This window comes from Amblyomma maculatum, chromosome 10 (assembly GCF_055883805.1).
Source record: "Amblyomma maculatum isolate TAMU_Amacu chromosome 10, ASM5588380v1, whole genome shotgun sequence".
NCBI classification, from domain to species: domain Eukaryota; kingdom Metazoa; phylum Arthropoda; class Arachnida; order Ixodida; family Ixodidae; genus Amblyomma; species Amblyomma maculatum.
Window position 1 is genome coordinate 33,970,230 of NC_139353.1, and position 25,557 is coordinate 33,995,786.

Genomic DNA, 25,557 nt, shown 5'->3' on the forward strand with positions numbered 1-25,557 from the left:
GAATGAAGCGACGACTTGTTCGTCTCAAGTTCCTGGATCAATGGGTCATTAGAGAGCTCAGTGAGTACTGCAATAAAGGACGAGAAATCACCGCCATGTGAATCCCCAAGTTCAATGCACCAATTCTGTAAACACGTGTGCGAGGTTTTTTTTTTTTTTTATTGTTTCGCAGCATTAGCGATGACCTTTGTTGATTTGTGCCGTCGTCGTTTATTGATAATGGAAATAGAAGTGAGAATTACATAGTTGGCTGAATATTGGGACTTGCAATTTATCCGCCCTTGTTGCCAGTTCAGGAAACATACTTTCGGGACAACATCGATTGTAAGGCACTCCGCTGACGCTAAAGCATTCCATTGACAAAATGTTGTTCCAAGGCCCCTTTAATGCAAGTGTTATTCCGCTCGGAAAGAGAAAAAAAACATATACGAGCTCATTTTCGAAGAAGCAGCGTAAAACATACCAGAAAACAAGAAGAATTCAGGATGAGCCCTGACCGTTTTCCGCTCGTCCCGCCTTCTTCTTGCATGTCTGGTATGTTTCAAGCTGCATCAACTATTGAGAGCCAGCATTCATTTGTCCTGAAGCGTTTCTTTTATAAAGTGGGAAGATTAAAAACTAAAATAAATAAAGAACATTAACGTAGCTTCAAACTGCACTTGTTTAATCGTTGATGTGATTGGTATGCGGCACTGTCATAAAAACGTGAGTCGGTTAATGAAGTAGCAGCATAAAACTTTCGCGACTTGTGATCGCGCTAGCGACATTTTAACCTGCGTGTTTTGGAATGCTTTACGCCAATCGCAGGCGTCCCAGCGGTCACGAGTATTTTGCTGTCATTCGCTCCTGTCGCTTCTTCAGCATCAGTCCTCTGTAAAATATAGAACGCTCTTTGATGACGATAATAAACCACGTGAAACACCACTTTTTCTTCCCGCTTGAATTTACACGAGTACGCACAGTGTGTGTCAGCTCACACGCCGACTGGCATTTGCCTAACCAATGAGCTCACATGGACACCGCGTCATTGCACGGAATCTATATGAGCAGGTGTTTGAATGTGTTAACATGCTCCCACCGGTGAATATGCCATTAGCGCTGGACCGATCTCAAGAAGAAGGCGAAGACCTATCGGGAGCTTCGCGTGGCCAACCTGGTTAACCAGAACACGCATCTCGCCCAGACCGTGTCCGGTCTCGTTTGCGGGGGGGCCACTTGTGGCTCTAAAACTCAATTTTAATAATGAAAATTTTCAAACACAACCCTTTGGACCGGTTACGTATCAAACATATGACTACCGCATGATGGGAAAAGTTCGAGTGAGCGAACTGTGGAGAAGTGACCTCTACCTTGGTTAGTTTGGTTTGGCAATACAGGAGGCTATGGTTTGGCTTGTGGAGTTTAACGTCCCAAAGCGACTCAGGCTAAGAGAGACGCCGTAGTGGAGGGCTCCGGAAATTTTGACCACATGGGGTTCTTTAACACGCACTGACATTGCACAACACACGGGCTCCTTGCTTTTCGCCTCCATCGAAAAGCGGCCGCCGAGGCCGGAATTCGATCCCGCATCCTTGGTAACAGTAGTCGAGCGCCAAAACCACTGCGCCACACTGGCGGGGCTGTTGTAGAGTAGAGAGTAAAAGCAAAGGGATTGGTAAAAAGGTGAAATACTAGCTCTAGCCTGAGTAAAGAGTACCACAGCCCGGCCCACTATACAACGCAGAGTAGTGGCGACGTTTGTACTGGATAGTGGATGGTTTATGGATCCAGTGGGGGGAATTATTTAATTCAGTAGTTATTGTAGAGAGTGTTTAAATATCAGCAGGAGTTCACACGAGAAATTTCCCATGCATACAGCATCTTGCATGCAACAATCAAGCCCTTTCTAAGTGGCAGAGATGTTTGAGCCACTGGATAAGATACTCATAACAGGCTGCACAGCCACCTGCGGACAATGTAGAATTCTACACATGCATTTTTCTTTTGTGTGAACGATGAAGGTTTGGCACAACTGTCCATTCATGAATAGAAGATAGGCTTATTGTGCAATTTTTATAGTTTAAAATAAAAAGACCTGGCATGCATATTGTATGTCACTATTCACGCTTATACGAAAACAGACAGTGAAATTAATTAGCTATAAAAGAACCAGATCTCGCCAGCAGATGTAGATCATTTTCATCTAAAACATAAAACTTATTGGACTGTTTTCATCCCTCTACACATTCAATAATTCTCAGCATATCCTTCCAGTGAGTACAAATGAAAAATTCAGCAATGTCTAAGAAAATATCAAGGAAAGAAAAAAAAGGTCCTACTGTTTTTGAGGTCTTTGGTGGCTCTGGCCTCTCTTCAACAGTGGTCAGCACCCCTCAGTCAGTCCAGGGCTCAGCTGGCCCCCTCTGCCCTTCAAGCTTCGCCGTAGTAAGCCAACCTGGTCCTTGGGGCGGCCGATGGACAACAGCGCCTTCTATTGCTCTGCACTTGGTTCTTGTATTCGCAAGACTGTCTATTTTCTGACATTCCCCCATGATGCAATAAAATATGGGCTTTTTGTTGGGCACGCATTGGCATACAAGTACTGTGGGGTGAATTTTGTTTAGTACATGTAGATTTGGATATGACCCTGTTTCTAATTGTCTCCAAGTAACTACTTCTTCCCAGCTGAGGAATTTGTATGGTGGGGATATCTCCTTCTGTCACCTCTGCAGTATCCTAATTGGGCCGAGCAGTAGCCGTCTGTTGCCTCTGAAGTATTCTAGCCAAGCCAAGTAGTAGCAATAGACGGGTGTGGGTTCCTCCAGGTCCTCTGTGTTGGTTGCTTTTAGAATATATCCTCAGGCTACCTTGTTCACACACCTGGCGTCCTTCCATCCCCTTACCCATACACTCCCATACAATCACACCCCATACGGTACCCATACAATCTTTACTACTCATGGGTAACTGTTTACTGCAGGAGAAAAAAAGCTATATCGATAGTGCATTTTTTTACACACATTCATACTTAGCTTCTTCAAGCAAGTGCAAAGTGAAAATGTCTATTAGCTAAGTTAAAACGAGCAGATAACAAAAGAAAAAACAAGCTTTCAATGTACACAAGAGCATTGTTTATTGAAAACCAAACTAAAATACACTGTGCCACAGCACATCAACATTCACTCCATATCAACAACAAAATAAAGCATGTTCTGGATATAACATAACACATTTTGAAGGTACAAAATAAATGCTAGGATGTCACAAAATGCAGTAGGTACACACGTGTAAAATAAGCGAACTCATTTTTCTCTGCATTGCCATAAGTGATCACTGCTACGGGTAAATTGTGTGATTCCAAGTTGTGTATAAAACTGCGATCTGTATACAAAATGCTCAGTTGGCATATATAGTAGTGAATTGGCGTCAGGCATTGATTATCAGGTTGCTGTTGTACACACACTAGACTGCAAGCATTGAGATTTAAAGCTTCTCAAGTTCGAAGGGTAGCAATCTACCACTTTGATATAACACTATGAGATACTTCTGGAAGCAATACATTCCACCTGTGCTTCAGTATGATGACAGGTGGAATCCCTTTTAAGTTTATTTTTACGAGAGAGAAGAGATATACATTGAAAAGTGGCTGTAAGTAGTAATATATAAGCAAGTTAGTTCATTTTTTTTTTTTGCAGTTGCAGTAAGATTAAGTACAACAGCATCAGCTAAGCAATGGGCCAAGTTAAAATTTTTGCATATTTATCCGAGCTACTATCTATATATACCTGAAGTATTTCACTTTCAAAAATGTAAGTAGTTGCAAACTAGACATTGAGATCACAACAAAAATATTCCAACCTTGAACAAAAGGTGCCAGATGACAGCAAATTATTTATCAGGCAAATACTTCTCTTCAACAGCATATTGAAGCAAACAAATTGTTGAAGCAAACAAAATAAATTAACTTTTACAGAAACATATAGTATAGGACCTTGTAGGCTGCAGCTGTAACAAGGTTAAGAGCTCCAAGTTATACTCTAAAATGATAAAACATTTCCATGCGGCAGGTACAAGTGATGTAGGGTCCTCTTCCAAGCATGATCCCGATGGTGGAATGATGATGATGCAGAGAAAAAAAGAAAAGTGCACCGCCTTCTAGAACAAGAAATCCTTATTTCGGTATGAAAATGGTGTAGGACGTCCCACACAGCAGGAAACCGATAAAAATGACATAGTTTACTCTGCGCTCTGCCTACAACGCCAAGCATTCGAGCATTTGCAGCAGTATTTTTCTTTAAGGCAGCGGAGGAGTAAGTGAGCGTTGGACGGCAGGGACTCTCATTCCTTTCCACCTTTCTTTTTTTCCCTAAACATTTCCATTCAATTTGAAAGCTTCTCTACCTCCACAGCATCTTTACGTAGATGATAAAGGTGAAGAGGGTACTGAAAACAGTGCTCCCATGAATCACCATAACGCAGCTCATCAGAATACCCTTTTTTTTCTTTTCTCTCTTTTAAGGACGTCCAGAACTGAACAGAATGAAGAGTATTCATATATACCCTCATGTATAAGGCAATACAGGTGGCTGTTGATGACTCAAGGCATTCTAACCACATGTACTTTGCAAAAGGATACAGAGAAGACAGCAAGTACAATGTGAAAAAAAAACAACAAAAATTTGTTTTTTTTTTAGTTTTAGCCCCCACCTTCAGCTACTCTCTTCGTTACAGGTTTTAAGGGACTGCTTGTTATGCTGACTCTAGCAACAACTTCAACAGACCAGCTATATTTATATTTGTACACAAAAAATAAGCTGTATAACACAAGGCCGAAACTTCGGGGTTCGTTCCTCAGATACGTCTCTCATGACACCAATTAAATAAATAGTTTTCTTCTTAATGTCCATTCCACCTTCTTCGGTCATATGGTAAAGTCAATGCATCTTGCTAATTCAAGAATACCAGTTGTGCAGCCTTGGCTCAACTGTTGTAGTACTAGCAATAGCAATAGACGAAAAAAAAAAAGTGGAAAATCACAAAACACACAGATGACAATAAGAAAATCCCCACCCAAGCGACTCCCTACATATCCAATGAAGTAGCAAATAACCACGTCTGGGTGGTTTAAATTAACTACCCTGTGGCTTTCAACGCGTGGCAAAGAGAAATATGTCGAGAATTAAAACGTTGTAGTTGAAAAAAAGAAAATTTCAAGGTTTTTTGCATGCACTGCACAGAGTTTCAAAACACAGGATCCCAATTCTTGTGTGTCAGATCCAAACTGCAGGAAGATTATAAAGGCTTCTGAACTGCATGCGTTACCAACACCATCCATCCATAAGGAAGGTGAAGTTTACAATTACGAAGTCCGTAAAATTCAAAATTCACTTCAAAAAATGGCTTCATTTTGTTATAAAAAGCCAAAGTTTACCAAATGTGTCTTATCATGAAAACAAATCTTTTATTGTTACTTTCCCAAGGCAAAAAAATGTGTCTATTTGAACATTCCATTCATTTGCCACGTATCCGCACGGTAACCTAATTGCGTGTACTTACTTTCAAGCTTACCACGCGTGCAAATAGAAATGCAGTATTTAGTATTGATACATTTTATTCGCGACACTTTTTGGCACAGGATGGCCAAGATATAGCAACAGCCCTATACATTAGAACTTCATTTCCATGAATATGCAGGACAGCAAAACTATTGAAAAAAATAAAGTATTAGTTAGGTAACCGTTTTCTGTTTCTGCGGGCACGCAACATCATTTTACATTTAAGTTAAATGCAAACATATGTCCTATAGAGCACTTTAGGTTCAAGTCTCGTCACCTCATGACCCACTGTACTTCCTAGAACCTCAATAACTCCAGGAACATGAGTGTTCTAAAAGTGTCGCCTCAAAAATAATACTTAGCAAAATTCAGTGCTCCGACGTCCAGTGAATTCTTTCAGGGCTCCGAAGTCTAGTAGAGTCTTAACAACACACCCTGCATTTTCCCTAGCCGATAACCATTGCAAATTAGCAAACATTTCAACCATGTTGTGCGCATTGACTTCAAACATCATCTCCTCGACCTCTCACGGAAATCAGTCGGATACAAAGGAATTTCTCGGCACCTGCTTCGACAACAACAGCTTCAGACGTCCTACCTGCATTAAGGGGAGCGGCATTGGCCACACAAGTTTGCTTGGCGAGTTGTATAAAATTCCACTTACAATGGCAGTGATCAGTTGGAGCGGCGAACACAGGGCTGCAGCTTGAAGCGTGTATCTCATATTTCACCTCATTCTGCTTTACGAGGGTTCTCCCTGTGTTACGAGCCTGTACGAGCTCACTGTGGTTTCTTTACAAAAATTATTACTAACCACTAAAATGTGCAGACTTTTTTTTTTTTTTACATTCAGCTGTGCGGCGGAGAGACTAACTATCTAAGCTAGATTTAAAAAGGGATCTGTAATGGTTCCATAGAACAAGGGTGTTTGTGAGGAAAGAAACTTCACTTTTGGGCACAGTACTATAGTTAAATCACAGCTGTCGTGGAATTCTTTACGACAGGGAGGATAATTGGGAACAACAAGGATAAAGCCAATTGCATGAGATGATGACAGAGAAAATCGAACATAATCTTGTAAAATAGCTTGCCGTATTACTTCCAATTATGATTTCGGTGTTGCCTAATTCAAAGTCGCAAAAATGCGTAGCCACCGTATGTCGCGCGGAACACTGTTTTGTAACCACACTGATAGTGAAACAAACCAAACGAGCGTTAAAAGGTCACACTGCGAAGTGCTATACCACTCATGCCCATCCATGAACACGACATATTCTTTGGTTGGATAAAATGCACACAAACAGTACATGAATGAATTGTTTCAACTCAAGAAGCTCGTGGTTTTCGGAACTTTTGCTTTGGTTTTGATGCACTGAATGTGCACTGCAACCAGACTGGATCGTTATACTGGAGCAGAGATATTTAACACAAGAGTGTCAAAGCAAATGCTGCAGGTAACATAAGCAGAACTAGGTCATTTTATGTCTATTTGATTCTAAGTAGCATTTTTTTTCACATACAATAGCAAGGAGAGGGATTGCGCTTATGTTAGATGAATACAAAAAAAATATCCATTCTTTTTTTTTTTTTTTTCTTTTTACACATCATATACAAAGAAAGTGGGGATGGTGTGCTTGGAAGTGAAAAGGTACAGAGGTAGTCAAAAGTTCCCAGGCCGCAGGTCTTGCTCCTGCTCGGGATATTCTTGCACATGAAATCCCATTAAAGCTGTCAGTTATTAAGGAGGTTAGAATAATGCCTCTTCTACAGTCTGCAGGTATTTTCAGATTTGGGGCCGTCGCAGCTGCCTGACTATACGCCCAAGGCAGGCCCTGTGGCCTGGAAACTTTTGACTACCCCTATACATTTGGAGCCCAGCTTTATTTCACTGGTTTAAGAGCAACTCTCGAAGATTTCTGAGCACTTCGACTTGGCTACAGTGCTACACATTTCTTGGACTTCCCTGTATTCGTTTCTACAAATGGTGCTAAAATTTAACGAGAAAGATAGCTATAAAATAGGAAAAAACCAGCAAAGTAAATCTGAAACATGATCCCTACCAAAGTATGATGCCGCAATAAACCAACGAATGATATCTCGGATGATGTGACTAATCGCGTATGTGCTTTGAATGGTTTGACTGCCAGGCGCCTCATTTCTGATTCGTCACGTCTGCGGTGAGATTGAGATGTCCAGTTTTGTGCTACGAAACTAGTGAAGTGATCAGTCTCTCCTTATACCGTTCTGCAAACTGCCCGCGTAGCTGTTACAATGCTGCAAACCATTGTTTCCACAGGGTTTAGGAGCAAATTATTAACTTGACACACGCGGACACACTTCCGTGGGCTCCACTCACACTAGTAAGACAAAGCTTCACACTAACTTGACCTGGCCAGAACCCCACATTATATTTTGGATACATCTTCACATATTGTTTTAGGTGCCTTTAATTAAGATAAGCATGCGATAAAAAGAACTAATTTTCTGGTTCCTTCAAGTTTGTCTTCAAGGGAGTCTACTGCATTTACCTTAAATTGCCAAGAACAAGCATACAATTCTTTTCTAAAAAAAAAAAAAAAAAAAAGAGAAAAACGGAGCAAATAATAATGCGCGTGTAGCTCTCGGCATCAATCAGCCAAGGCCATTCATGGAAATTGCCCCTACGAGGGCAATAAAATGGGGAAATTTATATTTCTCTTGAGCAGAAACAAAATTTTGTTAAGCCGAAAAATTTGGCACAAAAAGGGCCAGAAAAATTGGGACAGCAGCTAAAGTTTCGGATAGGGAATGCCTGCTTACACAACAGTGATGCCAGCCATGGCTCTGAATTCACCTGCAAAAACTTACACAAAGTAGATGCCTTTGCTCGTACTTTTAAGAGTTAGCACACTCATCCAACAAAAAAATGAAAGGCACCTAAAGGTACAAGAACGAGTTAAAAACACCAACGAACCTGTCTTATGAACAAATGTTCAGTATGTTCAGTACCATGAAGGAGCACGTGACGAATGTTTACGAGAGAGCAACAGAGCACTCATGACTTCATTTGGGAACAACACATCACAATTACTTGTGGGGGGGGGGGGGGGGGGGGGGGGGGGGGGGGATGAACTTATGGGTGAACTTATCAGACAGCAGTTTACAAATAGCCAAATAATAATGCGGATGCAACCGACAAAAGCACAGCATGACTAGACATCATGACTATCCCTAACTAGAGTCATTTAAAGGGCAGCGTTTAAGAAATCCAAGTTTAAGAAAATTGTCGCAAGATAAAGAATATAAAATGCTGGTTGCTGACAGATAATCTGCACGCAACAAAAACATCACAAACTTCTTGCTATGTGTAGCTTGCCCAACATCTAAATAAAGGAATATTGGAACTAGATGGTTAAGGAATGCCTCAATTCACGCTAACAACGATTTGCTTTCAACTTTAAAACATACACTCAAACATAAGGCAACATATGTCACGAGCAGTCAGTCACTTCCTCTTGGCAGACTAAACATCAAAAACACACAAAAAAAGCACAGCTCTCCGCCAGCTACACTGTAGCCACCGTAGATGCATCAAACATACCCTGCATCTCAAGTAAAAATGCTTACACACAACTTTTGCTGAACACCACGAAGAAGAAGAAGAAGACTGGATAATGAACACGAGGACACGAAGTGTTGTCAAAGCGTTCCCGTACGCTCACGACTTCCCCCGCCGCAAAGTTGGTGACTCATCCGACAGAAGTGGAATCACGTGCTCCGCGACAGCGGAAGGTGCAGCACGTATGGCCTCGTCATAGCTCGGGGGAGCCTCCTGTTCATCAAGTGCGATCAGATAATGAACACTCTATTGCCGAACCTCACAATTTTTAATTATTACGAGGCCTGTAACAACGACATTTGAGAGAAAGCCGACAGAAGGCAAGACAAGCCAAGAGCAAGTCCAAGATAGCATAAAAAAATAGACCGCAGCTCAATGAGCACTAAGCCCACCTTTTTTATTTTCATTCTGATGCCATGTATAATACAACAGCAGCAACTGGAAAAGAAGTTTACTCCGAAATCCTTTTCAGCCATTTCAGGGGGTATAAAGCCTTCTTTTTCTCTTTTTGGCATAACAGTAAGCCTAATCCAAACTGCTCGATTCCAGGACAGGTTGATTAGCAACACTAAAAAATGTTTACCAAAATTCTTTAATCAGTACACTATACGTATCCTGATGCTAGAAACCATGATCAGTGTGCGCGACAGCAAACACTCTTGAGATAAAGAATGATATTTTACTGAGGTGTGGTCGCCTGCTAAACTACATTGTTATAGGCGGGGTTTCACGCAGCACCGTTCATAACTTTTGAGGCCAGTTTCTTCACAGCAAAGTGATTTTCTTGTTAAGTTCATGGATTTTTCATGCTGTTCAAGTTAGGCTGAGCCCGAAAAGTAGGTCAACATCTGTACTTAAATATGCACCAGAAACTATTAGAAGTAGAACTCAAATCAATCAAAGTGATTCTTTCAGTAAAATATTACTGAAAATGGCAAACTCGTACTAGAAAACGTTGTGCTATTCATCGGCAATTACCGTAAAAACCCGAATATAATACAGACCCACATATAATATGAGGTGCAATTTGGGGGTAGTAAAATGGGAAAAAAAAATTTTCATTCGCATATACAATGCGAGCGAGGGAAATTTTTGGAAAGCCTTTATTTTCACAGTATTTTGCGCTCTTCATTTCATGGGCAGTCGTCGTCTGTCCAACTTTCTTCAGAAAGTTCTTTGTCGGACATATCCTCCCATAAGAAATCGTCTTCCGTCCCATCGAGTGCATTGGAGATGCTGCATTTTTTAAAACAGCGGGAAACAAGCTCCTCAGGAATGCTGGCCCAAACATCCACGATCCAGCTACAAATGATTGCTGGAAAGGCCCGCTTCAGTCACCCGGAAGCAGTTACTTCGGGGTCTCCCGATCTCATCTACTCCTGGTAACACCGCTGCACAGCATCGTTAAATGGTTTGTTAATACAAACGTCTAGCGGCTGTAACTGGGACGTCATCCCTCCCGGAATGACGACGAGTTCAGTGCGCGATTTGCGCAGTAGCCTCTTTACCGAGTCGGCCAAGTGGCAGTGGAAGGCATCTAATACAAGCAGTGATCTGAACCCCAGCAGTGCTCCGAGCCGCCGGCACCACACAGACTTGACCCAGTCAAGTACTAATGTCTCGTCCATCCAACCTTTGTCCTGACACTGGACGACATCTTTCGGGAGCTTCTCACCTTTAGGCAGAGTTTTCCGTTTGAATACAACATAGGGTGGAAGCTTGTGGACATCCGCAGTGCAGGCCAGCATTATGGTAACCCGTGTCTTCTCTTTTCATGTCGATCGGACACAAACCTGCTTGCAGCCTCTTTCGTTCATTGTGAGCGCCGACGGCATGTCGAGGTATACGGGAGTTTGGTCAGCATTCCCAATTTGACCCAGCTGGAAATCGTGACCCTTCCGCAGCGATATGACATGTCGCTGGAACGCCACAAGCTGTTCCTCGTAGCTTGCGGGGAGTTTCTGAGAGATTGAAGTTCGCTGACGCAACGAAAGCCCTGCTCGACGAATAAAACGATGAGCCCAATTTTTGCTTGTTTTAAGGTCACTCCGCGGAATGCCTTTATCTGCGGCAATCTCCCTCACTTTAGATTGGAGCAGCTCGATGCTTACTGCCAGGTGTGCAGCACGCTGTTCTTGGATAAAGGCGGCAAAATCCTGCTCAATTTCGGGAAACACTGCGTTCATTCGTCTCCGAAAACTTTTCTTCTTGCCGCTGCATGCAAATAGGGCTTCTTCCTGTTTCCTCCAGCCCCGAATGCTGCCCTCAATGACGCCGAACTGCTGCCCGGCCGAAAAATTCCCAACGGTCTCGGCAGCGAGGCAGCTGAATACTGTCTTCGCGCTCCTGACACATTCAATGCGTTCACTTCCACCGCAATTCAACGTGAACAAAATGGCGGAGCAACAACAAACAAAAAATCAAGGCTACTGATGCCACCACTAGGTGATGCAACCTCCAAAAAAAGTATTGATGATGATAGTGCTGAGAAATAACGAAACCGGAACTGTGAATTTGAACCGAAAATTGTTTGGATCCATATATAATATGTACAAGGTAGAAATTTGATGCTACAGAATTTGGAAAAAAAGCTCTTATTATATTCGGGTTTTTATGATAAATGGTACCAATTCAGTGGCACACGATGAACTTATTTCAGACGAGTCACACTACAATACCATATAACAGGCTGTTCATTGCATAGCCAAGAATTGTTCCTTAAATATAGGCAGCTCCTTTTTTTTTTTTCAAGTGCGTGAGGCAATAAGGAACAAAATACAAGATGTGCAGGGTTCTTCAGCACTTCTGAAAGCAGTTGGTATTTTCCAAAGACACCGAGGGCCCCTCGGTGTATTGCTTAGCCTTTTTATGCTAATCATTCAACCGGGCTCTTGGTTTGGCTTTTCTTTTGTGCCATATGCTTAAGCCGGGCCCTTTCCAATCCTGTTGCTTATAACTTTATTTTATTTTGTTAAATTCAATTACTCCCCTCTGTGTAGTGATGGGCATACGTGAGGTAGATGAACATTAATAGGCATTCAATTTTTTTTTTTTTGTAAACTAGGACATTACAGCGTAGCTCTTGAAGAAAAAGCCAGGCCTAGAGTGACTCACCTCATCTGGCGCTGTCTGATAAGGCGGTGGCGGAGACAGGTCCCCACAGGGGGGCTGCTGCTGTTGCGGAACGACAACGCGAATCGACGGCGGCCGCGGCTGAGGCACACTGGGCACGGTGCGGACAGCCGCAGATGAAGACAACTGCGGCTGCGCTGCTGCAACCAAATCAATACACACATATGCATCAGCAAAAATGTGCAATACCATGATAATACTCTTCCTAGAGACAAGGCACACAGTAAACCAAACACAAATGCAATAAAAAAAAAGTGTACTCGTGCCACCTGAGACGGCCTGTACATCCTGCCCTCTGTCCACGAATGCGTCAATTAAACCTAGCTCAGTCATGCACTTAATTTTTTTTTTGCTGCTTGCTCTCCCGCGATGGCTTAGGAGCAGAGGTGTGAGAGGAAGGGAGCTAGATGTGCCACCGCCTCCCGACCAGCATGCATACTGTGTTCCTTATTGCTGTCTTTGGTGAGCAAATGACAGCCTTTTTCCATTGGCCACGTATGCCTTCCAATGCTCAGAGGCCGAATTCAAGTGAAAAACCAGTGATAGTGGTTGCCACGAGGCATGAGAAACAATATACAAAAAGTTGTGAGACTGTGCTTAAGTCTTCTTAACAGCGGAAATGGCGAAAAGCTAATTTACAGGACTGCTTTTCACTAACCGCGTCATCACTGTCATACCTAATATCATCGTCATCGTCACTATCGTTACTAGCATCACTATCAACTAAATGCACTGCCACTGTCACCACTACCATCATCATTATCACTGTCACTGACTGCATCGCCGTCGTCATCGCTACTATTATCCTTATGCCAGACAAGAAGTATTACGATCCGTTTTTCATAAGTCTGGAATGGCCTAGTGGTTTGCTTATTCAGCTGGAGCTCGGAGGAATAGCAGTTCGATTCCCAAATTTTTTTTTCCTACGAATAGAAAGGCTCCTGCCTTGGGAACTTTCAAGCTAGCAGCTCATTTCTGAGGACTTGCTTGCAACACGCAGTGCCGTTTGCTCTACACAGTGCAACGATTACATACGCAATTTTTGACCCTCTGGTCGAAAATATTTTCTTTTCCGGTGACTGAGACTTTGCCCCCAGAACGCTAGGCCGCAAAATGTTTTTGAAAAGAGTAATTAATGACGCAGTTACAGCCACCGCAATCACTCGATTCTGTCGTGTTTCTCTCCTCCCATTCCCTCGCAAAGGTTTTTCACTCTCCTGCCCGGTCGTCTAGCCTCCGCAAAAGCCAAATTCCCCTTCCTTCTCCGCATTTGGCGGCGGGAAGTGGGACGTGGTACTCTGCGTGCGCGAAAAAAAAAAAAACGAAAAAAAAAAAAAAAAAAAAAACGGGTGCGGGAATGTGCGCTGCTGCATTCAGTCCGAACGTGGCGAGGGAAGAGCACGCAGTGAGCGGTGGACACAATTAGTAGTGTACGCCCATCCTTCACCCGTCAGTTAATGAGACGAACCAATGGATGTCGTTTTCTACTCCAACATCAGCCTTGCGGCTCGTAGAGAACGGGGAAGCTGGTTTCCCGACGGGGAGGATGAGAGAGCTTTGATTTATATTTTTCCTGCTTTGCGGAGCATGTATCGCTATACCATTTTGCACAGACTATCTCCAGTACCTGATTGAAGCACTGGGCTCCTTTGCTTAAAAGGTCCTTCCTTGTACAGTGGGCCTTTAAGTCGTACAAGCTGTTTGTGGCAGATAACAAGGATCTGTTCTTGCCGATTCCCAAAGCAGAGAAAGCAGGAATCGGTGCTTTTATCATTAGACATGATCAAAGTGTGGATGACACTACAGGTTGGCAGGACCAGCTTGGTCCCTGGCTCCGGTGTCAGAAAATGCCCAGTCATTTTTGGCACCACAGCTCACAAATGAGAAAATTTAGAGTGAGCATCTCCAATTCATCATTAATTGTCTTGAACCTTGCTAATCATTTGATGAGACCGATGGTCGCAGCATGTTTAATTCTGGCCAATTCTAAGAGTACCAATGTGCAGTGCGATGAGAGCGCGCATTAAAAAACATCAAGCGGTGTAAATTGATCCGGAGCCTTTTACTGCAGCGTTCCTAACAATCCATGCATTGCTTTGTGATGATAAACCTCATAGTTAATAACTAATTAGGCCAAATGGATAGTCTGCAGTCAGTGCCAAGTGTAGCTGACCTTGGGTGGCAATGGTGGTCGGGTGGAAGGTGACTCCGCGCCACAGAGGCACGATGCGCCGCTGCTGCAGCCGATTCACCTCGCGCACGGTCCGATGAGGGGGCGGCAACTTGGCCTTGCGCCTGGCAACAGTAAACAAGGGCCACAAATTACGAAAACACTCCACAAGCGAGGACGCTGAAAGTTCCGCATGAAAGCATTTCAGTGGTTATCAGTGGTTCCTAAAGAAAAACCTATAGAACTTCTGGTGCTTCTCATGCTCCTAAAAATCCTGCTTTTCCCTGAATATTTGCCTGTTTTTAACCTTCTGTTTCACTTTCTAATTTTGCTCGGACAGCGTGACCAGAACCAACTAAGCTGTGTACACAGATTACCGAGTTGTACACAGAGCTTAATATACTTTTGCCTTTGGACTCAAGTGCAGCTTTTGAGAAACTTTCAATGTTTAACTTGTAGCAGTGATTTCACAAGACTAGTAGATTTCCGCTAGATCAAAGAGTTGTCAAAATTCAAAAACCTGCCATCACTGCTCAGTAGAGAGAAAGATGAAAACAAGGAATGATAGCAGTACTATGGTGTCCACAAAGCTTAACAGCAAAGGGCCCTGGAATCTCGGAGATAAGATGTATTTCTGATGATGACGCCCAAGTGCCCAGACAAACAGAGGAGAAAGACTCGAAGGTTTAAAACAGCAAAAAAATGGCTAAGGAAACTGATATTTCAACCACACACCACAGTGAGCACTGCTTAAGAGCACCTAATGTGCAGGTGGCCACAAAAATTTCTACAGCACAGCACACAAACCATAAAAAAGGAGATTTCTTTCTGTGTGAGAAAGATAGAAGGCCAAGAGGGGGGTACGCAGGCGTGTAGCCGGGAAGTGCGAGCTGCAATGCATGTGCCTTTGGGTGCACAATGTTCCCAATGAACCTTCCCACTAAAGACTGCATGCCGGGACTGTCAGAAAAATCAGCTTTCTTAGTGGTTTCCATTATCTATGAGTGACTAAACACTGTGATAGGTACAGGGCAGGTGCTCTAAGGTAATTAATCCTGAGGAATCCCTAGCCGCTTTCAGAAAGTGTTGATGGACACTGGTGTTCTGAATTATACCAATTACCACATATGGTCATGAAAAAAAAAAAAGAATTTGCAGAACACAGCACCTTAGAAGAATAGTCAAATTCAACTATTGACAACTTTTTACAATGGAACAGTTAACTACAACAAATTTATCTTATGACAATCCCGAAATGAAATGAGGAGAAGGTAAGGTGAGAGCTAGGACAGTTATAAAGAAACCTATAATTACCAAGAAAACCAAAAATCTCTCTGAAGAAATAAAGGGTTTCGCAAAACCAAGAACCCCTGATTTAAAGAAAAGTCAGTTTAGCATTTTCTTGGTGCCTTAGTTTTTCTCAGCCTTTCCTGCAACATCAGATGTCTGATTTCTCAAGTGAGTCAAGGTCATCAAGGGAAGAGATGTTCACTACCTCTAAAATTCAAGAACATCTTGTTCGTCAATCACATCATGCTCTCCTGTCAGTTACATAGTGCAAGCGATTTCTTTATTAATCCTCTCTTTTTTTTTTTTTCTGTAGAACTGGGGACAAATGTTTCAACCTTGACAATGTTTAAGCCATGCAGAAAAGAAAAACGTTAAGAGGGATAAACTTGTCTGCAGGTTGAAAGGAGAGTCAGAGTTGATGCAGCACCAGTTTGTTTGACAGCATTAATACCGGCCGCAAAAATAAGGCCTGAGGAAATAAATACAACTTAAAGGAAAATTAAGTGATATGCCATTTGTCTAGCATCACTTCTGTTACGCTGCCGTGTGAAGCAAGTGTTTTGCATTAGAAAATGTTCCCTGCAAGTTGTCAAAACTAGGGGTGTGCGAATATTAAAATTTTTGAATACGAATCGAATATGAATTGAACATGAATCGAATACGAATCTAATACCACATATCTGATCAGTGAAACAATAGAAAATTAAAAATAACAAACTGTATTCATCTTGCTTATTTCAGAATTCACATGGTATTTGCTAACAAATGTAAACTACACAGAAGTGTATACTCTACTGAAAGAGCTGGTATAAATGTTAGACAGGACTCTGTAACTTCGTTTGCTGTACAAGAAAGGCCAGCATGAAACTGGGTGGAGCTAGCTGTCATATCAGTGGTGAATACAGTAAACTCGCGTTAATTCAGCCTGCAAGAGACCAGAAAAAGTGTCAGAATGGGCCCGAAAAATTGTCCAAACCATTTGCAGCACAGTAATTTCATCTAGCGAACACCTGCGCAATAATTCTCTGTGTTTGAGAGCCATACGATCAGGCATTGTAGTGAAGCATGCAGTGTGACAAAACTGTGGTGTATTCAAACATTTTCGGTGCATTCAGTAATTTTCAAATATTCAAAAATTCCAAATATCAGTTTTTCGAACATGAATCGAATAACAAACACATTCGATTCGTATTCGAAATTTTGGATATTCGTGCACCCTTAGTCAAAACGTTGCTGCAGTGTATCCTACCAAGGTAAAGTACTAAATGTGGTCACCAAACGAAGGATACGCCTGCACTAACAGTGCATCAGTCAGAGACGAGACTGCTCAGCCAGCAAGGAGAGACTCACTGATATCCGAAGTATGCGACGATGATGACGACCACGAGTAACGGCACGGGTGAAACCTTGAGGAAGGTAACTGTGCCCCGGTCCTCAAAGAGAAAACGATCTGAAAGCACAATACGGATGCACACCATGAAAACATCACCAATAACTGTTGTTTGCCAAATCGCCAAAGGGGTGCCTGGGAAAATGAGCATAATGTGACTTGGCACCTTAAAGCTTTCTTAACCTCATCGTTCGCTACTGGCAAGATATCTGATTGCTTTCACTAGGAATATCTTCTGTGCATGGTTTTCAATAGACGTGAACAGATCTGACATCAGTTCAAGTTGGGTACGCTGGAGTAATTCTTTGGTTTTGGTCAACTGCTTAACCCTTTAATTACCAATTTATTTTCCGAAAAACGTACCAAAATCGACAATTTTTTTAAGTGACCTTAATTTTCTCCATGTAGTTATGATTCTGAAAATATATTACTTCGATGGTTTGTGGTTAAAATTAATGCTTAAAGTTAAAAAAAAACTTTTCCACAGTGCATGCGCATCGTGAAATGACTCTTTTGAGCCTTCAATTAGGCGCCCAAGGCGCAAAATGCGTTTTTTATGGTCGATAAACTCCCTCTAGTGTTCAAAATCGCATCCAATGCAATTGACGACCGTAACTTGTCTTTCGAGATGGCAGCACCGCAATATCGGGACGGACGAGTGTAACTCGTCATTGGTGATTTTGGTACGATCTGCCATGAGGAGTACAGCTCGGGATTGGCGGTTAAAGGGTTAAAGCTTGTGGGATTCGGGCTTGCTGCGGCTGCCCTTCGCGCGGCCGCCGCCCGCTTCCCAGTTCTCCCCGTTCCCTTTCTCCCGCCTGAGGCGGCGGAGAGGGGCTTGGATGACTTGTCACTGTCGTTCGTACCACAGCTCCGCCCTGGCGTCCCAGTGGCTGTTCTCATTGGCGCCTTTTGGCGGGAACACGGCACCGCTTCGACGGCCGCGCTTGCGCGACTGTCCGAGCGGAGCTCAGAGAGAGACCCCTCCGAGACATCGCAAGGTGCGTACGCTACTGTTCTTGTCTGCCGGCCTTTGTCCACGCAGACCAGCGTGTACTCGAGCTCGTCTGCTCCGGGTCGTACCTGAGAGCGAAGCTCGAGCCTGTCGATCGTGATCCAACGATCCGCGACAGGCGTACCTTGCGGTGGTTGCCCACTCTCTCTCAAAGGAACCCTTTGGTCACTGCGAGAGAGAGAGATCACAGCACGCCCTTGCGTGCTTGCGGCGCACACTCCGTGTCATTTCGTGCGCGCAGGGGAGCCTTGCTCCTCGCGCGCTCCCCGGAACACGGTGACGGAGTATGTGTGTGTATGTGCGTTTTGTACATATGGGTATGCGTGCGCGCGCATGTGTGTGTGTGTGTGTGTGTGTGTGTGTGTGTGTGTGTGTGTGTGTGTGTGTGTGTGTGTGTGTGTGTGTGTGTGTGTGTGTGCCGCTGGAGGATGGCATTTCAATAAACGTCTCCTTTGTGAACTTGGAGGTTTGTGTCCTTGCAGCAAAGTGCTCTCCTCCCTGTGGAGGTTGAGTGCGCGCTGCAGTGTTTCAGTGGTGCGCGTGGTGACGGCTGATCGGGGCTTTGGCTCGCGCGACGCTCGAATCCGCGGTGGTTGGTGGCCTATGCCCAAGTAGAAACCACAACTGGCGCCCAACGTGAATTGTTCCTGGCTCCATGAGTCGTTGGACAGCACATCGGCCGAGCCGGTCGCCTTGACGATCAAGCTCATGCGCCATGCCTGCCGCCCCTGCACGGCACTCGGCAAAGGCACTGAAACATGCTACATGGTTATTCGGACCACCCTGCGGTGCGACCGTTGACCATATGCCTCCGCTGTTTCAGCTTTACGCCGTTGCGGAAGCAATGTGCGCGACGCCGCCGCTGCCGGCATCCCCGCACAACAGCACCCGTACCCCGATAGCAGTCATTTCTGTTCAGGGAACGGCGAGGCGTCGGCCGGGGCTCCCTCTGGAAACCGCGCCGACAGGGCGCTCAGTTGGCTGATGCGGCTCCGTGAAATTGCGAGCTGGCTGGCGCGCTGTTCTCTCCTGGTACAGCATTTCGACTTTTCGGTGCAGTATCTACAGGGGAGAACGAACGTGGTAGCTGACGCGCTATCCCGTGCTCCACTTGCCCGCGGCGGCGTCTTTACGCCGGCAGGCGAAGGGGGGCGAAACAGCGGATGAGCCGCAGATCGGCACGGAGGGGACGCCCGCAGACGGGCTCCCCATTCCGCTATCCGGGTAAGCAGCGCTTCGCAAAGCAGGCGAGGGTGAAAGCTCTTTGTGAGCACATCTGAGACGCCGATGCCAGCGGAAGTTTTGCTGTGAACCTGCGGGGGTACGAAACCAGGCTCTCCTTTGGGATGACTGGGATCGTTTTCAGCCATGAAGAGCTACGACGGTCCAGCAAAATGACCAGTTTTGTAGCGATGTCAGCGACGGTCTCTGGGAGACGAAGCGCCGTTACGCTGCTTGTATTGCAGCGGGCGCAGCGCCGTTACGCTACTTGTATTGAGCGGGCGCAGGGGGGGGGGGGCACGAGCCAGCGTGTGTCGCGGCGTGCCCCGGGGATTCATATCTGCTGGGCCACGACGGGCTCGCGCTGAAATACATAGTCACGGATGATGAGTCCATGAACCATTTGAAGTGGCTATTCCCCAATGTCTGAGTGGCGCTCTGTTGCGTTTCTCTCACGACAAACCATTGGCTGGTCATCTGAGTGGCTCCAAGGTTTCCAGAAACTGTGTCAATCGGTGACTGCAGCCCGGCATGAAGCGCGACATTTCCGCTGTTGCCATTCCTGCCATGTCTGTCAAATGGGGAAGTCGAGGGGTGGGAAGCCACCGGGCATGACGAAACCAACTGACAGCGTGCGTCCGTGGCAGATGGCCACCTGTGATTTCATGGGGCATTTCCCCAGTAACAAGCAGGGGCTCATTGCTGGAGAATCCCCCTATGGGGAAAGCCAGTCGTGCCTACATCGCAGATCTGAAGGCCCATTCGTAACGGTCTGACGAGCTTGCGCTGGTGCCCATTGTCACCACAGGCAAGTGCCAAGGCACAACCGATGCGGTGGAACGCAGCCGTGCCCCGCACCGGTACAACGTGAGGCGACGTTCACCTGTGTGACTGATGCCGGATGACGGGCCTTTTCCGCAACCGAAGGCATACCGCCTCACCGAGCGAGCTTGCTCGTCGAACCCTACCCGGAAGCAAGGTTGGTCTCTCCCTTTTCTAGCTCGCTCAGTTCCAGCCTTTGTATTTTATTTTGTTTTTGGGTCTCTTCACATTTTTCGCTTTCTTCTGTTTTTGATATTGCTTCCTATCTTGTAAATATTTTACAGTGAGTGCCTTCTTTTGTACAGCGCGTAATCTCTCCTCTTTCTTCTTGAAACTGCGAGGGTTGCTCATTAGGCCGCCCCGACGCGCGGCTTTTTCGGTGTGTGTGGAAATGAAGTTGGGGCCGTTTGGGGACGGGGAGCATGGACGATGCCCCTTTCACCCAAGGCCGCCGCGGTTGCGAAGGTGCTCGGGACAGGTTCGCCGCTGAAGGTCGGCATCACCCTTTGTTTGGTGTGTGAGTGGCTGTGCGTGTGCGTGCCTGGGCGTGGAGGCGACGACGTCGCGCCATGTGTGTTTGCCGGCGTGTGCGAAGCGCGATGGAAAGGAAGCCCCGCGCGGTCTTCCCATGTGCGCCTTGGATCGCCACGGAGTCACGGACTTTCCACACCCGGGGCCCCTTCGGCGTGTTCGCTGTCCCTGCACCTAACCTGTGCCACCACCGACCGAGATCGTTTGCAGCCAAGGATGAACGTTGGCCACCCAGAAGTCAACGAGCGGTGAGTCACCGCAGGCTCCCTGAGCTGCACCGACGAACTTTGAACTTCTGTACATAGTTGTGTTTGTACATAGTTGTTCTGTACATGATTGTGTTCTGTACATAGTCGCTGTTACTTAGCCTCCGGAACTTTGTACATTATTCTTCATGTCATCTTGTTCATTTTTTTTGTGCGCCTTGCTAATGTTTGTCTTTCTTGAGTGTCTGTCTTTTCGAGATCTTTCTTGCTGGAACTGAAGTGTAGTTGACTTGTTGCGTGAGGATAGCATTCTTTTCTTCATGCTGGGGACCTGCCGCGTGCTTTCGCTGATGGGTAGGAGGGCAATTAAGGAGAGGAGGATGTGGGATTCGGGCTTGCTGCGGCTGCCCTTTGCGCGGCCGCCGCCCGCTTCCCAGTTCTCCCCGTTCCCTTTCTCCCGCCTGAGGCGGCGGAGAGGGGCTTGGACGACTTGTCACTGTCGTTCGTACCACAGCTCCGCCCTGGCGTCCCAGTGGCTGTTCTCATTGGCGCCTTTTGGCGGGAACACGGCACCGCTTCGACAGCCGTGCTTGCGCGACTGTCCGAGCGGAGCTCAGAGAGAGACCCCTCCGAGACATCGCAAGGTGCGTACGCTACTGTTCTTGTCTGCCGGCCTTTGTCCACGCAGACCAGCGTGTACTCGAGCTCGTCTGCTCCGGGTCGTACCTGAGAGCGAAGCTCGAGCCTGTCGATCGTGATCCAACGATCCGCGACAGGCGTACCTTGCGGTGGTTGCCCACTCTCTCTCAAAGGAACCCTTTGGTCACTGCGAGAGAGAGAGATCACAGCACGCCCTTGCGTGCTTGCGGCGCACACTCCGTGTCACTTCGTGCGCGCAGGGGAGCCTTGCTCCTCGCGCGCTCTCCGGAACACGGTGACGGAGTATGTGTGTGTATGTGCGTTTTGTACATATGGGTATGTGTGCGCGCGTGTGCGTGTGTGTGCGTGTGCGCGTGTGTGTGTGTGTGTGTGCCGCTGGAGGATGGCGTTTCAATAAACGTCTCCTTTGTGAACTTGCAGGTTTGTGTCCTTGCAGCAAAGTGCTCTCCTCCCTGTGGAGGTTGAGTGCGCGCTGCAGTGTTTCAGTGTGCGCGTGGTGACGGCTGATCGGGGCTTCGGCTCGCGCGACGCTCGAACCCGCGGTGGTTGGTGGCCTATGCCCACGTAGAAACCACAAGCTCAGGAAAGCCCAGCATTATATGAATGGGTCAGAGAAACATACAAAATTAAGCAGGTGTACAAATATGTCTGTGCTCCTGTATAATTCTTGTGCCTGTGTGCTTGTCTTATTGTCCGCCGATTTGAAATAATTTGGCAAAGAGAATCTGGTTTCAAACAACAGAAAGAAGTCGAGGCAATACGACAGGATACAATTACTGATAATCAGCCAATAGTGAATGCACTGCAGTTCTGAAAGTAGATGTGACTGACAATGCTTTGCATACCCTTTTTCGATAACATAGCCAACAGAAAAAAATGTTGCTGTGATGGTAAAGCATATATACTGGTCATTCCATTATGAGTTCAGTCATCCCTAAACACTGTGTACCACTAGGCAGTAAAAAAAAAAAAAAGACACAGTGTGGTGGACATCAGGGTCTGCCTGCTGCAGTGCAAAATGTTTTGCTAAAGAACAGCACTCAGACGGCCATAAAGGGAAACGGACACTCCTTAATGGGGCATGAAAAAGAATTGCAGCTTCAGATGCCACGGATGATGTAGTTGTTACAACATCCAGCACTGCATGAAAGAAAGTATTGCAGCAAGTCACAAGCTTACAAAACAAGGAATAAAGAAAATTACAGCCACTAACCTTCAGGACACGACAAGTGAACAATGCTAGCTGGCTCGCGAAACGATCAACGCAATGATGACGCCAAACATAACAGCTACGAAACTATCAATGATCACAAGTCACACTAAACTGCGGATGACTCAAAATCTGTGGCTGAAGGGAGATTCACTCTGTATGGAAGTCTAAATTAGGACCTCTGTTCCGAATCTGGTTACACAAGCAGGCCTTTGCTAGAAGGGAGAGGCCAGAGTAGAGTGGCTGAGGGCTTGGGCCAGCAGGTATTTTTCTGAACTAGGGCCTTCCTGTACCAGCTTGTCCTTGCACTTACCTTGGATGCACTGCCAGCGGGAGAAGAGGAGCTCGGCCTTGTATCCGGGGAGACGGCAGTCGCAGATGCCCCATGGAGTGCAGATGAACGCGTGAGATGAGCATGGACGGTCGGCATCACACTGCGGTTTAGCCGTGGTGCCTGAAACAGATATATACACACAGTCTAATAAAAAACAAAAATGCTACTAAAAAAGAAGCTTTCAAAAGATAGAAGAGACCAAAATATGAAACACAGGTGTCGCCATCTCTGGCCGATCTTGCAAGCATACTGCACGCATTAACAGAGTTGTAAGGACGCAGGTACCAGAAGCTGGGTTGCTTCACGATTCACTACAAACTACGACGAAGGAATCTTTTTCAGTATAGTCACTATAAGTTCAATATAGTGGTTGAAGTATGTTTGAATGCAATTTCTCAGCAATAAATGCACTTTCTGCTGCTGGCCACAGTTGAACTGTACAATCGATTTTTAGCTCCCAATGTGTGTGTATGTTCAGGCTTGGGCTGCCATAATGGACACTACAGGTTATTTTACACCGAATGGAACTCAATATGTAACCATTTGCATATCTTCATTTGAAAAGTTGCGCAGAGAAAGTTGAATTAATCCCATTAACAGAAGCCAAGCAGAATTATTTCGGCACAAAAATCACATTCAATGGCACTGCCTAGTATGAAAGCAAACTGCAAAAAGAAATTGTCATACAATTATAGTAGGTGCCATGACAGTAAGTCTTCTCACTGCATTCATCAATGGCATATTGCGATATTTTTTCTTTAATCAAGGATAAAGTCAACAACACATCAATGACAGCTGAGAAAAACTAGCAGTGAAGGGAGTAATGGAGTTTCGTTAAGGTTTGATCACCTTCAAGTTTGCAACATGTTTTCATTGTTTCACAATTGCAAGCAAATATAAGTACATAATTAACGGTAAACAAAAATCACTACCTGCATAGGCTATATGTATAATTTGGCAGTGAACAAAGAAGTCGGTGAAACCAAGCCCGTTTTGAAGTGGTAATTATGAGCATCCTGTACACATTTTGACGCATTCCGAACGTACCTGGGAAACACTTGGGACCCAATGGAGTCGAGACTTCATGGTTTCCTGGCTTGCAACGGCAGACCCCTACTTCGCAGCGTGACAGGTCGTCGGCTTTGGCACACTCAAACGAAGAATGGCAGGAGTCGTTCAGCTGACGTCCTGAAAAACACATATAGTGGCAGGCGAACTTAAGCAAACCTGCAAGATGAAATATATGAACATGTTTAACATGAAGTATTGATTTTTGACTCTAAAAAGCACTTGCAGATGTGAGAACAAAACTTAAAATGGCCCAAATGAACAGCTGGACACAAAGAATTACCGCTCGATCGTAAGCAGTCTTTAGTAGATAAGCGGTTTAAGCTTACAGCTAATGGGTGGATGCATTTTAGTTTTCGGGCTGCGCTCGGGGACGATCGAGGGTTTATCTTGTTTATCTGCCTTAATAGATCAATGCAAGGTGCATTAGTATAATCTATAAGCTTGCGTGCATCTCCGATTTGCCGCTACAGTTTTACTGGAAACTGGAGCAGTTGGACTGGACTTTTACAAGAGCGCAGCAGCAGCAGCAAAAGCCTGGACAATGTTTTTCTTTTTTTTTTTTTCTTTTCAATATACGTCACGAGGATAGCCGTCACATGATCTAACGATTGATGTACGCCGTTCAGCTGGCTCAGTTCTCGACCTAACGATTGATGTACGCCGTTCAGCTGGTTCAGTTCTCCGCGCATAGCTGCAGTGTACAGATGCAAAGCCCCCTTAGAACATAAGAGCGGTGGCGCGGTACCTCGGTTCATTGATTTAGGTCAACAATTTAGCTATGCTTGCGGTCTCTTCACGAAACGGGGTTAAGAGCTGACGATCCACAGGACGCGTACAACGAATGCAAAGAAGGAAAGAAAAGTGAAAGATAAAACAAAGGAAGAGGCGAATTTCCTGTGTGACACACTTACCCGGGTTGCACTTGATAATTTTGCTAGCGAAGTCTCTGTGCGTTCCGTTGACGCACACGCACACTCCGTCGGCGCATATGGCATGTCTGTCTTGTTTCTTGCACTTGTGTGTGTAGTCGCATTCGGGAAAATCACCTGCAAAGTATGCGGAGCGCATAGTAAACAATACGGAAAGCGCGTCGCCCGGAATCGCTAGGACTAACTGTCAGTGGAAAACCGAAACAAGCTACGCTCGGCGCTCAGATTTGCTTCTCCAAACAAAATGAGCAAAGAACTACGTACCGTAGGTGAATGCAATCAACGCTGGAAAACACACGAGTGTTACCTTAACGTATATTTTGTACATTTATTAGGTTTTCTACTACACATAGCTGCTACAACAGATACGTGCGGAAATCAGCTGTGCGGCCGTCGGGCTTCAGTTTCCAGTTTCGCATTCGCGCTAACGGAACTGAAGGAATT

General features: G+C 45.3%; 1 protein-coding gene across 3 annotated transcripts; it reads right to left on the reverse strand.

Moving 5' to 3' along the window:
* Positions 1-8,626: 8,626 nt before the first annotated feature.
* On the reverse strand, positions 8,627-25,530 carry LOC146176122 (uncharacterized). Of its 3 annotated transcripts, none has more exons than XM_084582457.1 (8): positions 25,378-25,530; positions 25,096-25,230; positions 24,161-24,301; positions 23,093-23,233; positions 17,075-17,174; positions 14,438-14,559; positions 12,247-12,401; positions 8,627-9,345 (listed from the first exon to the last, which is right to left on the reverse strand). In XM_084582457.1, the coding sequence occupies exons 1-8, from the start codon at positions 25,439-25,441 to the stop codon at positions 9,232-9,234; spliced, it is 972 nt and encodes a 323-aa protein (XP_084438583.1). In that variant the 5' UTR covers positions 25,442-25,530; the 3' UTR covers positions 8,627-9,231. The 3 variants fall into 3 exon arrangements, with proteins under 3 accessions (XP_084438583.1, XP_084438582.1, XP_084438584.1); XM_084582456.1 differs by having other exon boundaries at positions 12,247-12,404; XM_084582458.1 differs by lacking the exons at positions 25,096-25,230; positions 25,378-25,530 and adding an exon at positions 24,930-25,062 and having other exon boundaries at positions 12,247-12,404.
* Positions 25,531-25,557: the final 27 nt, after the last annotated feature.

Bases quoted from the DNA above. Each gene is read 5' to 3' on its own strand.
- LOC146176122 (XM_084582456.1), bottom strand. From the start codon at position 25,441: ATGTACAAAATATACGTTAAGGTAACACTCGTGTGTTTTCCAGCGTTG. The intron at 17,175-23,092 runs GTAAGTGCAAGG...TTGTGCTTTCAG, and splicing joins CCGCTGGCAGTGCATCCAAG to ATCGTTTTCTCTTTGAGGAC. The intron at 9,346-12,246 runs GTGAGTCACTCT...CTTGATGAACAG, and splicing joins ATCAGACAGCGCCAGATGAG to GAGGCTCCCCCGAGCTATGA.